A 17,445-nucleotide genomic window follows, 5' to 3' on the forward strand; every position below is an offset into this window, starting at 1 on the left:
TCGGCTGTACCTGTATAATGTCGCGTCCTGGAAGGACGGATTAGCTGTATAATGTCACTTTCATCACTGATATTTTCAGAAGGACGAATCAGTTGTATAAAGCAGTTGTATATTTACTATTCCGCTTATGTTACCGATACTTAAAAATGCTTTTCAGTTAAGACGTCTTTTGTACAATTCCATTCTGTCATACATTATAAGGAAGCTGAAGTCAAAATAGAGGTCACGTGATCAAAGTGTTATATACAATGCGATAGGACGGAGGAGGAAGGGATCAAATATCGGTACATTGTATAGAGTGAACATGTGTTTCAACTGGTGTTATCGGAAAGTTTCCTGAGGAGTCAAGCATTAAATAGACTATTTCAGGCAGTCAATACACCTGGTACAATTAACACAAGAGTGTAAATTAAAGGTAACACGTATACAGTTTGTATATTTGTTTTTATTGATGGTTATGATTGTGTGAAGATGGATGATCGAGTACAGATATGTGGTGATGTGTGTGTGATACACCGTGAACAACGCTTTGTTACAAAAATATCGTATAAATATCTCGTATATACATTTAGGACGTTCATAAATGCCTTATATAATTCATTAACTGATCATGGTGCTTGAAGTATATTCAAATAACCATCGTTAAAAACACTAAATACTGAAACAATCGCCTAACAAAAACACCTTGCAAATATAATGCAGACGGAACCGTAAATATTGATAATGCAAAACTTAAAGGCACCAATCTATGCTGCCTAGCATATAATGCATACGATACGGGATGGAGAGACGAATCAAACAATCAATAATGCTATTTTATTTTCAGGATCATCTTTATCTTTAAAAGGTATCCTAGTATGATTGAAATACATTGAAAATGAACACGTCCCAGTTAATAGGTGGTGTGTCTTTGGTAAGTTACAACAACTAACCAGCAGTAGAGAAAATAATTCAGCGGATTCGACAATATATTTTAGGGAACCCAACTGAGCCCGTCCTAAACTAGCCCGTCCTAAACTATAAGTCGACAAAATTCCCAAGTGAACCCCGCTAAGCCCGTCCTAAACTATAAGTCGACAAAATTCCCCAGCGAACCCCGCCCTAAACTATAAGTCGACAAAATTCCCCAGCGAACCCCACTGAACTCTTCCTAAACTTTAAGTATTCCACGCCAAGTAGTAGCTGGTAACCTGAACAAGGGTCTACCTGGCGACGGTCGTCAATCTAGACAGTCCATATAAATCGCCGATGCCAATAGACGAAGAGGGATAATTCACTAAAACCGAATGCTAACAAGAGTTAACTCCCTTGAATGGTCTCATCACAAACCATTTATCACAATCGTTGCTCTGACTAGGCGTTATCGCATTATAAGATCATTTTGTTACCAAAACTCCGACATGCTTTGTTGTCCTTGAGAAGTACGAAACAAAAAAATGGCAAAATAAAAATAAATCGCAGCTGTTGTAGATGGACGGAATCTTAAAATCTGATTAAACAGGATCTCTGATTTATAGGATTGCTGTATCACTGCCATTCATTCACTATATTAAATATATCAAACAAAAAATATAAAAAGGGCACAGAAACATAAATATAACAAAACATTATAATGGTCCGATATCCAGGCGATTCTTCCAATCTATGGTCATAATCAAAAAGACGATTCGAACCGGTTTGCAGAAATCTAAAACAACATGCACCACAGATTTTACTTGTCGACTCATACAAGCAAACAAAACACAGCAGCTTCTAAATCCTGCCATAATTAGCTACAACACAAATCTGGCATTCACACCAATTTTTCATCCTTCATTTCCTAGCAATCACCCGAGTATCACTTCCGTAATCAGATTTGTTTCAAGTCAGTTATGAAATGCTGTATACCGTACACCACACGAAGAACCTTACTTGACAGGTAAAAACTAAACAGCATATTAATAACGGTCCTAGCATAATGTGCTAGTCATTCTTTATATAAAATGGGGAATAAACATAGATAAATTAGGACGTTTACAAACCGCTCGTTCTCACACCTCTGACATTCAACTTTGGCACCAATAATATCACAGACATCTACCAATGAAATGCATCACCTACACATTCCAATGTATTGGAAGTCGGACCATGATGACCTGTCGTGTTGATCTTAACGTGGTAGGTATGACCTCCCGTTTACTGTCAAAGTGTATACACGGCATGTGACGTCTAGTTCGGCGTCTTACAAACCATTATTCACAAATCACATAAACGACACACCAGGCCCTGTAGCGTTATCAATAATCAACACGACAGGTCGCCGTGGTCCGACTTGATCGGACAGGGAAAGAATAATTTCCTGAGATAAAATATTAAATCAAAATGTTTTTAGAGCATCACTAAACCTGACACTGATGTATATAACGAATACCGTATTCTTTGGAAAATATCAGCATAATTTTGTTTTTCTATTAGTCAACCGTAGAACTCATTTAAACTGTTTATATGGACACTATGACGTGGTTGGCACCCTCCGATGTTTCCTAATTCGTGACTTAATGTCCTTCGAGTTGATAGGTCTAGTTCTCAAGAAGGATGGATCTGTGTTCATATTGGAATGTGTAGTATTACTGGCATACTGCTCACTTAGAATGGAATCTGGTAACGATTCCAGGTCGGACACAACGGATGACGGAGGGGAGATTACTCCAGTTTCCCTGCTGTGCTGAGTGCTGTCATCATACAGTTCATAACTACCACTCACTACACCATGTATGGAGCGGCGGCTGCCCTCGATCAGGTCACGGGCATAGTCTCTATAGGAACTGTACGACCGGCGGGAACTAGCATTGGAACTAGTCCTGGATCTCATTCCACTAGATAACATACAACATCAAATGACTCCATTATAGTACAATCAGGAAATGAACACTGGCACATTTTATGGAGAGAGCTTATGTTTAAAGCAAACTAGAAAAGTGATATTAATTGTAGTTATATAATGGTGGAAACAACCAAATAAATAGTACATTTGAAACGAAAAGCTCTGATGATGACATATATGACATACCTTATGATTAAACATGATTTTGCGTTAAAACAAATGACACCTACCTGTAGTTTCTGGTACTATGCAGCAGTGTATTCTGTGCTCGGGTAATCTCTTGCTGATTCTGCATCCTGGCTTCCTGCATGTCCCTAAACAGGTCACGTGTCTCCTGGAAGACATACAGTTGATCATTACCCTTCGACTCCCGATCATGGATCCCTTCGTGATCAAATTGGGTCCGTCGATGCGCGGATGAAGTTCGCTGTGGAGAAGCACTGGTGACACGGGAGGTGAGATACGTTCCGTTGTATAAGTCAGGTCGGGTCTGTGTGTGCACCCTAGCTGGACTGTTGGAGTAACTCCTCGGTGATAGGGTCAGTATGTGTTGGTCTGGAATGGACAGACTGTTGGTACTGCCATAGTCCGTCCTGTAATGCTGATGCTCTGGAGAACTACAAGGAGAATAATGACGCTCTGGTGATGCTCGTGGTGACATCGATGTCCGTGGCATGTACCGATGTTCCGGACTGGCATGCGAGGAGTACCGATGGTGTACAGGTGACGTTTGGGGAGAACAGTTATACGAAGAACTCCGAGGACTAAGTATTCTGTCTGTGTCGTCATAATGACTGAGCTGTGGCGAGCACGACCTACTCGCTCTGTACGCATGTTCATCTCTTTCCGTCACTTCCACCAGGGTGCGCCTCAAATCTACGAGGTGTTCCCTGTGCTGCTTCGGTGTCATCAGTCGAGGAGAGGTTTCCAATGACGACGGACTAACACTACGTGAATGTCTCTCATTTTCACTTGGCGACGCTTTTTTCAAAGGACTAATACTTCTCGCTCTTTCATAGTTCTGTTGTTCCATGAACCTCTCGGCCTTAAAAGCTTCAATTTCCTCCAGGCGTTTCCACTTGGCAATGTCTTTATTCCTTGTCCTAGTTCTACCACGACCGGCGCCATGTTTTACAGTACGATTCATTTTCTCCTTACATATTTGAATATCCCATTTGGATTTCTGCAGATCATGGCGGTAATTGGTGACATATTCCTTGGTAATATCAGTGTGGTGATGTTCGTTGTTAACGATGAAGTCTGTTCTGTCCCATGTTTCCTCCAGGGTTTTCAGCAATGTGTCTGTCTGCCCTATGCAGTAGTTTAGTTTAGCTTCCAGCAGTTCTACAGTTAAGCTGGCAGGCAGATAATTCATGGACAGCAGTTCTATGATTTCAACCCTTTCCTTTTGCAGCCTTGAGAGTTCGGATCTTATAGACGGATTCGATTTAGGACGGACTGTGCGTGTTTCGGATTGCGTGGTACTATTGATACTGAATTCAGTAAGGTCGAGTTTGAGTGCCTGGAGATCGGTCTGAGTAAAGTCATCAGAGTTATCAACAGACACCTCCACACCCGTACTGACCTTTCCACTCGTCTCTGTCAATGATGTAACAGGGGGCTGTTTTCTTAGTGTGGCTAAATAGTTAGGCTGAACTTCCGGAGATCGCCGGTACGGTTGTGGTTTTTGAAATTGCGAACTTCTCATTTCATCATTGCTCAACGCGATGGGCGAGTTTGGAGGAGTCTGGAGTCGTGGTGATCCTTCCCTGTCACTAAGTTCATCACCAACAGGTTCGCTGGCAGCACTGTTCCTCGCAAGAAGTGTTCTGTTTTCAGCTCCGGATCGAAAGTCATCTTTGAAATTATATGATCTACCATCATTTTCATCATTAAGAAACTGAGAAACCTCTTCGCCGAGTAATGTTCCTTCTGATGTTAAACTACTCAAAGAGTCCAGCCTCGACACATCGGTAAGTTTGTTTGGATTTTCATCCGCACCGATCGACGGTAATGAACTTTGTTGATCTGATTTTCGAACTGGTAAAATATGGTCCTCATTCACCTCGGTAGAGGGTTCTTGTACACGCGATGTCTCTTTCGGCCTTCTCAATTTTCGAGATTTTGTTGACAAAGGTTCAGCTGTTCTTGAGTCACTTGTTTCCCGAGTGTTATCAAACAATATGTCATCAATATTCTCCAAGTTTTCCCTGCTACCCAAATATCTATGGCTATGTTTAAAGAGGGCATCTAGATCACCAGATTCGTCAGGGAGATGTTCTTTTTCGGTAAGAATTGTTGTTTCGACGCATTCCGTTGTGGTATCCCTCCTGACAGCGCTACTGTCATATTTTGAACTGATTTCGGAGGATAGGTGTGTGTCGTACCACGACCTCATATCCCGATCTTCACGCCGTGTGTCTACATTTGAAGAATTTTGACCTGTCTGATCGCCGGCAAACTCGTGTTCTACATTCGTTTGTTTCTCCAGTCTAGTTTTCAGTTCTTGCGTCCTACTTTTTCTGCCTTCAGCTGCTTTCTTTAGAGTTTCCATCATCTTAACATGTTCAGCTTTAAGAGCCTCCATTTCAGCATTAGTCACATTCATGTCAGGGACATTCGCCTCTGTTTCTATGACACTCTGTCTCTCAATGATGACAGTTTGTGTCTGGTCCTGCTTGGAATTATGTTTTCGCAAATGATGTTCTTCATTGTTGCATTCGATGACAGCTTGGTCTTGGACACGCGATGTTATATGACCAGATGATAACTTCAGCGTTTTCTGTGCTTTCACGTCACCAACGAAAGACGCTTTTATTTCCTCTTCAATCTCTTCTGGTCCGCTATCATCATTCTTCAGGGCATTACTAAGTCTTGAAAGTACTTTCTCAAATTCATCAGTTTGCATAGAGCTATCAACTGTATCAACAGTGGTGTCGGGTGATGTTTGACAAGACATCTCCTTCGAAGGCTCTGGAGGGAAAACCCTATCATAGTTAACAGGAAGGTCCACCGTTAGTGGAATGATATCAGTTGTTTCGGTTTCTGATAACTCTCTTGGTCTAGTGATATCGCTGTCCGTCTGGGTAGAATCATTACTATTGGGAGAATCTTCCCTATCAAATGACATCCATTCATCATCGGTTTGTATACCAAGATTGTGCAGATCAGTTAATGATCTTGTTGTTTGAGTGGTCCCATCATGAGCCTCATTGTCCAAGTTATTTTGCTCGCAGACGGGGCGAGATCCGGTTTTTAGAGGGGGAAAATTCAGTCTTTCTTGAGACGAATCAGGAGTTGTATGAATTCCGTGAATCTTTTGGTTAAGATTATTAATTAGGGATGTCGATTCAATAACTATATGTGACAGGTTTTCCCAGTTTTCAGTGCTTTCTGGAAGTGTGAGAGTAATTGAACTGTCAACAGGATTGATGTTACCCATACTCTGTGCTCGATACGGGGAAGCCAGAGCTGGTAGGACCTGTGATTCCTGCTGATTTTCGGATGGATTTTCAACAACCTCTGTTTGAGTACTGGAATCTGTCAAACGTTTCTGTATGTCAGTATCCGAGGGGAGTTGTCCTGAAGGATCGACGATCCGAATAGAATCTTGTCGTTTAGATGTGTCAGCAGTCCCTGGAGTGGGTAAGTTGTAGAACTCGTCCATATACTGTTCTTCATGATCTGATACACCAGTATCACTAATGTTACCGCTATAGTCGATATCTTCAGGGGGATTTTTTCGGCTATTGTAGGGATGTGTTGGGATGAGCTCAGAATAAGTAATCTCCTCTGTTCTCTCCATCATATCTTCCTCGACTATAAATCGATCTGCTGATTTGTCAAGATTCACAACGTCACTTTTTTTCGAGTCACTATCGTCCGAGTAATATTCCTCGATGACGACTACATCGCCATGGTATCCATGCGCGTTATCCCAAAAGTCAGAGCCAACATTGGGAGGAAATATGCCCTCGTTGTTACTGGGATCGTTTGGGTTTTCCACTGCATTTACCTCCAGCAGGTCTGTGGATCGTGATCGGTGGACAATCAAATTAGACTGGGTTTGTTTTGGAATGTTGTCGGATGACACAGATCTAACAGGAATAGGAAGAACGGCCTCATCGATACCAAATTTGTGTCTCAGTGGTTCGTTGTCATCCTCGTTATAGTTGTTATAACCACACTCTCCAGTATGATCCGGGCTTAGCTTTGGCTTCAACTCCTCCTTAGATTCTAATGTCATTTGATCTTCGTGTATATTACAACAATCAGAGTCGTGGTCCTCACTTTTTGAGGTCGTGTTTTCACAGTCGAACTGTGATTGACTCGAATTTGTTTCTCCATCATTCCCGTTATAGGGTTTATATACAGGTTCCGAATCGTTTCCGAACGGTAGTGGATTGTATTCATTTTGAAGTTTTTCCATGCTTTCCGTAGTATGTGACTGGCCCATGAATACAAACACAATACTGTCATTTGAGCTCTCTGAAGATGAAATTTCTTCGAAGTCATCAACGTTGGCCTCCGACATGGACCGTTTTAAATCTCTGTCACACCGAGGAACTGCAATATCCGACATAGAGGGCGACTTTTCCTTTTTAACCGATCGTTGTGTGCTAGGTAACGACCTCGGGACAATTCCGTCGTCGTAATGATCAGGTCTAGTCCCATTGGTATTGATCCTATACACCTCCTCTAGGTCTGAAGAACCAGATCCTACACTCTCGAAAATGTCTCCTGATGAAGATGGACTTAAAACCAGCTCACCAGGCGAAAGTGACCTAGAGTCGGAAATGGCACTGACATTCGTATCATTATCACATTTGCTATCTTCAGTATCTTTCTCTATTGGAACAAAATTACTCAACTCCTTCTTCACAGCTCTTACGGGAACAATTGCATCCTCTACATGTTCTCCCAGGTCCGAGTCATCAAACACATTTCCAGAGTCTTTTAGAGGAGACTTTTTGGGTGTTTTGTTATCGATGTCTAACAGTCTGTTGATTGTAGATGAGAACGTCTGTCCAGAAGCAGAGGGGTCGAACTGGGTCCTTGTTTGAGTCACCATGACGCGTATATCCTCTGGATACCTTGCCTCGGCCTGGTCTATGAAGAGTCCCCCTCTTAGTGTCTTATCGGACTCGTACAATCTGCTTCCACGCGGCGATACAGAAGTCGAATCACCATCAGTATAATCAGAACTAATTGCTGAATCACTCCTACTTCTTACATGCTTCTGAAGCCGAGCTAGTTTCTGCTGAAGCTCCCGCTTAAGATCTTCCCTAACACTACTTTCGTCAACTGTCCTTCTCCTGACGTAGGGCCCAGCTAGAGGATCAGTGGTAACAGACACCGTCCTTTGTTCTGCTTTAGATGGCGATGTCGTTGGTGAATTCAATATTTCCTTATTCCCTTCAGAAAGCTGAGGAGACTGAGGATGATCAGGAATTTTCACATTTTCAATTGCAGCAGTAGCATCTCCTTCCTCGTCATCTCGTGGTGATTGCTGGGGAGTTTTGTAGATTGACGAGTCTGAACTAACACTATCTGGTCCTTGGAGTCGGTCTAAGGACACTGATAAGACATCGCTGTCTTCTGCATTAAATCCAGTCAGGGTAGACATACGAGCAAAAGCATCCAACACTTGTTGGGCAACATTTTCAGAATGTGGAACGCTCTCAGCTTCCACAAACTGACTGTTTTCTATATCAGAACTCCCATCTGAGAGACGATCAAACTGATCACTGGATATCACATTTGAAACTAATTCCGGCTCGCAAGGAAGTTGCTGAGTGCCTGCTACAACATTCCTTCTTGAGATTTGCTCATATGGACACAACTGTTGCCCGTTTTGTGAAATGGAATCCACATCTTCACTCTTCATTGAAGGCATATTCCTCAATTCAGCTAGCGACAAATCTGAATCGTCATTAGGGATAATGAACACTTTATCCTCTAGGGGACTGCCATCCTGGTTATCTGGGTGAGATTTGTACCCACTAGCCTGAGACCCTTCCTCATCTCCTGAGTCAAGGGTAAAGGATGTATAGTCACGTCTGTTGTCCATTATCATTGTTCCATAGTCGGAGGTAGTGTCAGATTCCCGAGGAGAAAGGACATCATTTTTGTTTATGTCTCCTGTCTCCACGGATACGTGAGGCGGATGAGGTGTACTTGTCCCTGGACAGAGTTCTAGATAGGAGGCTGTGGTTTCTTCCTCAAAATGTCTTTCTATAACATCATCTTCATCTCTAGATGCTTCATGTACTGTGTGAAAAGTTCTCTCTGAAACCACAACATTCTGCTCTGGAGATGAAGAAGCTGAGTCAGAGTTGTTGAGATATACATGCTGTGAATTAGAGGATGTATGTCGACTCTCTGATGTATGTGAGTCTGTTGCTGTCAGATTTATGTTGATACTTTCCGGAATACTCATTGTTTGTTCGTTTGGTTGAATCTGACTTCTCAAAGAATAGGTTTTATATTCAGTTCTATCAACATTGTAACTGATGTTGGTATTTTCCTCATTAATTGTCACATAATATTTCACAGAATATGAATCTTCTTTAGTGTCCGATGAATCTCCATCATTAAAGAATTTATCACAAGCACTTGGTGATTGCGGTGAGAACACTTCTGTTTCCATAACATAGGCATGGTCATCATCAGAATCAGAAGAAAAGTCTGCATCCATTTTCCCACTTGATGCATAATCCTCTACCCAGGTGCCTGCTGACCAGACATCAGGTTGAGTGAACTCTAACTTAACCGGTTTTGTCCTCTTGGTCTTTTTGATGTGCCTACTGTCCATGCTAACATTAACACCACCCGACCCGTGAGGGCCGTTGGAAGCCTTTACCCCTCTATCTCCAGAATTCCACACACTCAGAGGAGAGATATTCAATACTGGTGATTTTTGTCTGGATGAAGAAATTGCTGGAAATTCCAACCAACTTACATCCGTCTGCTGTTCCATATCACGTGTTTCTGATGGTGTCCTTGAAGAAGGTCGCATGTCATTTTCTAAATCACTTGTGCTAGACCCATTGCTTGTCCTTTTTCTAAAATGCTTATTTTTCTTCTTTGGAATAGCACCCCTACTCTCGTCATCCCCATGACTTGTAAAACCATTCATGTAGTGATCTTCCATATTGAATTCTATTTCACTTTGACCAGGTTTTAAATCCTCTCTCTTATCACTTGATTCCTCACTGTTTTCCGCACATTCATATGTGTAATGACTGTCATGTTCACCTAGAGCAGATGAGAGCTGTTGGGCAAAGTCACTATAAGTCACCGAAGGGTCACTCTCGTCTAAGCCTTCTGGCTTCACATCACCTGGCTCTAGAGGAGAATCATCCGAACAAACATCATCACTCTCAGAGTTGACATAGTCCTCAGAACTGGGAGCTTTCAAGTTTGAGCGACGATCTGACTTTGATTTGATAATTCGACGCCTGCGTTTGGAGGCTGAGTCAGGTCGGGATGATGGCTTGGACACATTCCCTGAAAGTAAATAAAAATACAATAAGTTATTAGGTCCCTCAGAAGATGGCTAGAAAATAACCTGGACAATTCATACATAAGGTTACTGAAGGAAATTGATTAAATTACTGTCAAGAAAGCAGTAACAGCCAGGTTGTCATAAAGTAAATCTGTTTGGATTAAATACCTAAAGCTGCCAATACCAAAGTAGGTTCTGATTCAATGCTGTAAACTGATCCATTGGGCTGTATACATTTTAAAGTCATGACAATGACACAAAAAATGTAATGAAGTATTGATCTATCAGCTCTCCAACAAAACAGAGATTTCTGAAATGTTTATCAATACCCAGAACTAAGATATGCCAGCGCATTAAGGAGATTTGCATACCAGCATATATACAATCTAAATAATTCACAAGGTATATACACCTTCAAAAGTCAATTAATCCACAGCTTTATTACATCGATAATTCACACGGACTTACACATTTTAAGTCTGTATAATAATACACACATGTGTAAACACACAACCTGCATATATAGATATATTTATTTTATATCACGATATAGTTCCTCTATTTCATGTCTTGTTTACACTGAATTAACTATTGCACATTGTAATTGTTTGGCTTGAACAAAATCTTGTTTAGTTTGGAGCATTACATAGTTTTACTATTCCGTGTCTCAATTTTTAATGAATAGAACAAAACTGGTAAGAAAATGTCAAAACTTAATAGCACACACATGGGTTTATAAGTAATTTGGCAACGGCATCCTGACCTCATTACAATAAGACAGCCCTGTACATGTGTACACATATGTCTGCCTCTAGACTATGAGGGTGGCCAAACTTTGTCTAAATGTGCAGTCATTGTCAAAATGACATTACAGCATTCAACATACCATTCAAATTGTGAAATGTAAATATAGACTTTGACAGTGTATAATAGAATGAATGACATGCCTTTGATAGGTACAATCACACAGATCAAACAACATCAGTGACTAATATATAGTTATTTTACTGGCAGTTTGTCAATCTGTTAATCTGTGGTATATATAATGTTGTGTAGTGTGTACCTGTAACTAAATATTAATGAAATTAAATGTAAATTTACTTTTTAGTTAAAGACTTTGATTTGGATTTCAACATTGAATACAAGTTTGTATAATATATAATATATAACATATAACATATAAAATGTGACCTACATTAATTTGACCTTGGCAATTCACCAACTGATTAGTTTTCATCAAGTTAAACAAAACTACTTAATAACTATTAACTATAATAATGCATTGTGTCTATAACCTTCATGTCTTCACAGCTGACCTCAGTATTGTTTTCTCGGAATGCTTTTTGTTAAGAAATTGCACACTGTTAACCATGATGAATATATTGAACCATAATAATGTTCTTTTGACCTTTGTCAAGGTACAAATAGTGTCAACAGCAATCATGTTGCATTCGTACATAAATGACATCCATCAACTTTAAAATGCAAAGTTAAAACATATATATATATATAAGGACCATCTTGCAATATCTATTTTGTTCTTCATATCAGCAAACTAAACAGATATTGCAGCCGACATCTAGAAACCTACCAGAGCTCAGGTACACAATTGTAAGAAGTTACCATTATGTATTATCCCACACAAGTATATACACTGTCTACTGGCTGGACAGTGTCGGTAAGGCACATATTTCTGTTAGTATATATAAAACTGACCAGGTGTGTCGCAAGTTTTGTAATATTATACTCTATATCTAAGTATATTCTTAACTGATTTAAACCACTCTTGTAAGCATACCATCAGAATGTAAGATCTCATCGGTATTTCAGATCTGTTTAAACTCTCACAGGAAATATATGTGATCATCCATAAATAAACAATGTCCAAATAATGTTTATTGTGTATTTGTACAGTAAGGTATACGAGGACAACATTGACCTGCTATGAATGGTTACCTACCCACAGGTAGACACAAGTCCTGCATTTAAATACACTAAAGCACTTCTGTGAAGTACATGTAAGCATAAACCTGGTCTTGTGTTTGAAATCCGACCCCAGTGATTGAGAATTTTTGTCGTCCTTGGATATGTTGTGTATACAGGCCCCAATTTTAAACCAGTTTTACCTGTATTTGCTCAAGTCATTGCAAAATGAATTGAAATGACATCAATACACCAATCCTATTCCCATCTTAATTACAGTAATGAAAGCTCAATGGAGATTTAAATATAAAATTCAACATAATCCAGGTATGTATAGAGAACTGGTTTTCTATAACTTCTATTCTGGCAGGAGTGATTTCCATTTCTATATTAGATATATGTCATTCACAGACAAACTGCAGACAAAAGCTTCTATGTAGCTAGATCTATTTTCAACATACCTCACATCCAATGAAAATGGTTTCTATACACTGTAGTTGTGGAGATTTTTCAGTCATACTACAATTATTTTCCCTTTATCATGGATATCAACAATTTTGCAGGACTGTTTTTCTTCTATATAATTTTCATAATGTATTTTTTTTATTTTTCTGTCTCAGTTCCCCACAAAAGATATTTGACCATCTACCAATTCCCCAAACAAATTTATATACATATATATATATAACTACAATATCTGCAGCAATTAAGTTCCCAACTACAGTAAAGGCCCCTGTACAGACTTAAAGGTGCTAATCCACAGATTCTCAACAACACTCCATTTTTTCATACTGAACCCTCTACCATGTTTGGACTATATATGGAAGCCTGGTATAAGTATGGTATTATTATTGTAGAATAATTACTCAACACATCTGGAACATTGGTATGTCAATATTAGCAATGAAATAGGGAAAAGGTGACTAAATCTAACGAAAGTATACATTCATCATAAGGGTTTATATCAGTAATGCATTCTAGTTTCTTGTGAATTAGAAGTTAATTATTTAAAACATACCTTAAGAACGCATGACTGGATATCCAGAACCTAACTCTATACTGCTAGGGTAATATATACCTAGAATTCTATATAGCTATATATATAAAGGCACTATACCTTAAACGCAGTACAGCTAGTGCACTACCTATAACTCTATACAGCTAGGGCTTACTACCTATAACTCTATACAGCAAGTGTACTAGCTATAACTCTATACAGCTAGGGCACTACCTATAACTCTATACAGCAAGTGTACTAGCTATAACTCTATACAGCTAGGGCACTACCTATAACTATATACAGCAAGTGTACTACCTATAACTCTATACAGCAAGTGTACTAGCTATAACTATATACAGCTAGGGCACTACCTATAACTATATACAGCAAGTGTACTAGCTATAACTCTATACAGCTAGTGTACTAGCTATAACTCTATACAGCAAGTGTACTAGCTATAACTATATACAGCAAGTGTACTACATATAACTCTATACAGCAAGTGTACTAGCTATAACTCTATACAGCAAGTGTACTAGCTATAACTCTATACAGCAAGTGTACTACATATAACTCTATACAGCAAGTGTACTAGCTATAACTCTATACAGCAAGTGTACTAGCTATAACTCTATACAGCAAGTGTACTAGCTATAACTCTATACAGCAAGTGTACTAGCTATAACTATATACAGTAAGTGTACTACCTATAACTCTATACAGCAAGTGTACTAGCTATAACTCTATACAGCAAGTGTACTAGCTATAACTCTACACATATAACTAAAACATCTCACTATTATTAAGGAACCAAATATATGATACAACATATCTTTGGTACCACAAATTGAGTCACTGATGTCGGTACGTGGCTTCAGCACGTCAGCATCATAACATAATTCTGTCAACAAAACAAAAAGGCCCCACAAATAAACCGAGTTATTAGTAGAATCAATACATAGACTCTGTTTTCTGGCATGTGTAAATTAATTATTTACTCCTGGGACCATGCCTAACAAAGTAGTATCCAAACATGACAATAGACAGCACATGCATTACGGTTAGCTTCTTCTTTTTATCAAAGGTACCTGGGGAATATACTAGGAATGTAGTCACGCTCTGTAGCACAGCTGTCTAATCATAAACCGTTACCATCAAACCAGGTACTGGTATTATGTTCCTATACTCTAGACAATTTTGTCAGGGTTTGTAAACTTTTGTTGTCGGAATTTATGGCATATTTTGTGAAGCATGCATTTTTTTAAATTTTACATTCGATAGTCAATTTTCACAATCTATATTCTCAATTTAGGAAGGTTTTTGTCAGTAATCTATTTTCACAATCTAAAGACTTGCTTTGGGGATGTTTTTCACAGAATGTTTAACTTACGTACTTCACTTTGGCCAGAGTTTACATTTCTGTACACACAAGAAATAAAGCCTAACAAACAACGAAGAGGTACAATGACTAAATGAGTAAATATTGTATGTGTATCACATTGGACAGTAGCGGTATACCAGGAATTTACAACAACTTGTATATACACTCAGTAGAATGTCATAAATCCTACAATATATTTACATTAGCAAAATTCCATTCTTCAAGAACAGTAAGAATTTATAAAGACTAAGTTCACTGTCAACAATATAGCATGATCACCAAGACAGAAAATCAATGAACTGTCAAACAAAAACTCAATCATACCTGGGCAATGCAGTTGTTAAATTAACGACACAAAAACTCCAGCATACCTTGGTAATACTAAAATAAGGATTCTATCAGTAAAACTCATTATATTCTATACCTTTGTGCTGTTATGGACATTGTACGCTGACCAGAAGACGGTATTAAGTCCTCCATGGTGGTGTAAGATCCACTGAACCACACGGACTGTTTACAGAGTTCTGTCCTAACAATTCATTTACTCTGACATCCTGACTTTGTACATGAACTGAAAACACTGTCATTCCATCCGAACACATAGGTTAATCCTGACGTTACACTACAAATGATTTTCCAATACACCTCCTACACTTGGACACAATTCTCTGCACTAAGTTATTCCTGCGGTGGAGAGCATGTGAAGACTTGGTTGTCATTGCATGTTTTGTGATTATTATCACCTATAATGGAAGTTCACTGAGGCGTGTCCAGCCATGTAATCACACTTAATTGTATTGAATGAAAGAAATTTAAATCCACAGAAATCAAAAACTATGTACAACCTGAGTGCCTAGTTCACTTGGCCGACTGCCTGGGTACCTGGACCACAGGTAACATAATCCAAGTCTTTTAAACCTACCAAGCGATACCATATCGATATACAAAATTCATATCCGTCAAACAAGACTGCACTTTGTCAATCAGCCTCCTACAGAAACACCTTTCTCATTCATACATAAGGAAATCTAGAGGGTGCTAGGCTCCCCAGTTGTCGTGTCGGAGAACTCTCGGAGACAACGTCCGTTTGGAATTTCCAGTTAAAATGTAAACACAGCAATATAAGCAGTCATTAAGTGTCACTGGTGTTGTATCTATCCAACACAGGCAATTCTGTTTTACCTACTGACCACAGTTATGACACAACCGATTCCTGACGAAGACGATACCAGATCAATTCCTGGCTGCTTGCCAATGTAAAAAAATCTTCCAGTATAAACTAAACAGATAACATTAACTCTGTATTTGAAGTAAAATTCTGAATGTTGATCTTCAGTGAGACACAGAACTCTTTCTTCTGGGTACGACCCAGTTGTACAACAATTCCACAAAAGAACTGGGTAGATAAGTATTGGGTATATCTGTAGATTATCTATAAATAATCTCCTGACAGAGTCAACAAGAATGATCAGAACTAAACAGTCTGGGACAAAGTTTTACAATAAGAAGGGATTTCTCAATACGGCCTAATTGGACAAAGTCTCATGATAACGCTACTGACAAATGATGTTTTACCAACAATGGCATTACATGTAAGAGTGATCGGTGATTAGGAATGAATGTCCTATTTCTGTATACAGATCAATATAAATCTGTTTGTGTCTGGTCAAGTCTTTATTCTCCTTATAGCATTTCTGAACAACTAAAAAGTTTAGTATATCTTTATATCTTGATCTAAAGAAAAAAAGCTGCAATAATAGCACAGAATCACCATTTACCAGTACAAATGTATATGGAGTTTATTGATCCACGTTTTATTTCTGTATTCAATATGGAGTCTGGTAACTTTTACCAAGCTTCTTCTGGACATCCGTCAAGCCTTTTTCCTAAGTTTTGCCTAGCTGTTGCTGGTTTTTACACAGCCCTTACCGGGATCTGTGCCCTGCCCTTAAAGAGACCAACAAACCAATTGTTTTCCCATAGACTTTAGTGTTAACGTTTTGGAGTATTTCATTCCTCTGCCTATCTGTCTTTCTGGTTTAAAAGCCATCACCGGATCGTGCCTGCCCTATAAGACCTTTTCCCTAGTTTTAATTTAGTCCTCTGCTATCGTCTTCTGATCTTTCAAGCCCTTACTGGGACTGGTGCCTGCCCTATAAGATTTCCCTAGTCTTAATGTTGTCCTCTGCTATTGTCTTCTGAACTTTTACAAGCCATCACGGGATCTGTGCCCGCCTATTAGACTTTCCAGTGTTTAATTGATGTTCCTCTGCCTATCTGTCTTCTGACTTTTACTTAATGGGATCGTGACTGCCAGACATTTCCCTATTTTTTTCATGTCCTTGCTCACGTCTATCCTGATTTTCAAAAAGCCCTTTCAATGGGCTGTGCCTGTCCCTTATAAGACTTTCCCTAGTGTTTAATTTCATGTCCTCTGCCTATCTGTCTTCTGATCTTTACACAGCCCTTACCGGGATCTGTGCCCTGCCCTTACAAGACTTTTCCCCTAAGTTTTTAATTTCCTGACCTCTGCCAAGTCATTGCTGACCTTGACACAGACTTTACTGGAGATATTTGTCCAGTTCTCTGCTGACTTTACCATCATCTTTACCAAACTTTTGCCCGCCCAACTTATCTTAGGTCTGCCCAGCCTTTTCCTGATTTTTGCCCAACCTAACTTATCTGACCTTGGCCAATAAGCTCATTCTTGATTTTTGCCCAACCCAACTTATCAGACCATTACCAAGCCTCTTTCTGACTTAAACAAATCC

At 39.4% G+C, this 17,445-nt stretch overlaps 1 protein-coding gene across 1 annotated transcript in view; it reads right to left on the reverse strand.

Moving 5' to 3' along the window:
• Positions 1-427: 427 nt before the first annotated feature.
• Positions 428-17,445, reverse strand: part of LOC117323766 — a 106,109-nt gene continuing 89,091 nt past the window's right edge. The window contains exons 30-31 of the mRNA XM_033879199.1: positions 3,094-10,372; positions 428-2,855 (exon numbers count right to left, since the gene is read on the reverse strand). Coding sequence (XP_033735090.1) covers positions 2,492-2,855; positions 3,094-10,372 — 7,643 coding nt within the window. The 3' untranslated portion in view covers positions 428-2,491. The remainder of the gene's footprint in view (positions 2,856-3,093; positions 10,373-17,445) is intronic.

Source organism: Pecten maximus, chromosome 3 (genome assembly GCF_902652985.1).
Source record: "Pecten maximus chromosome 3, xPecMax1.1, whole genome shotgun sequence".
Taxonomy (NCBI): Eukaryota; Metazoa; Mollusca; class Bivalvia; order Pectinida; family Pectinidae; genus Pecten; species Pecten maximus.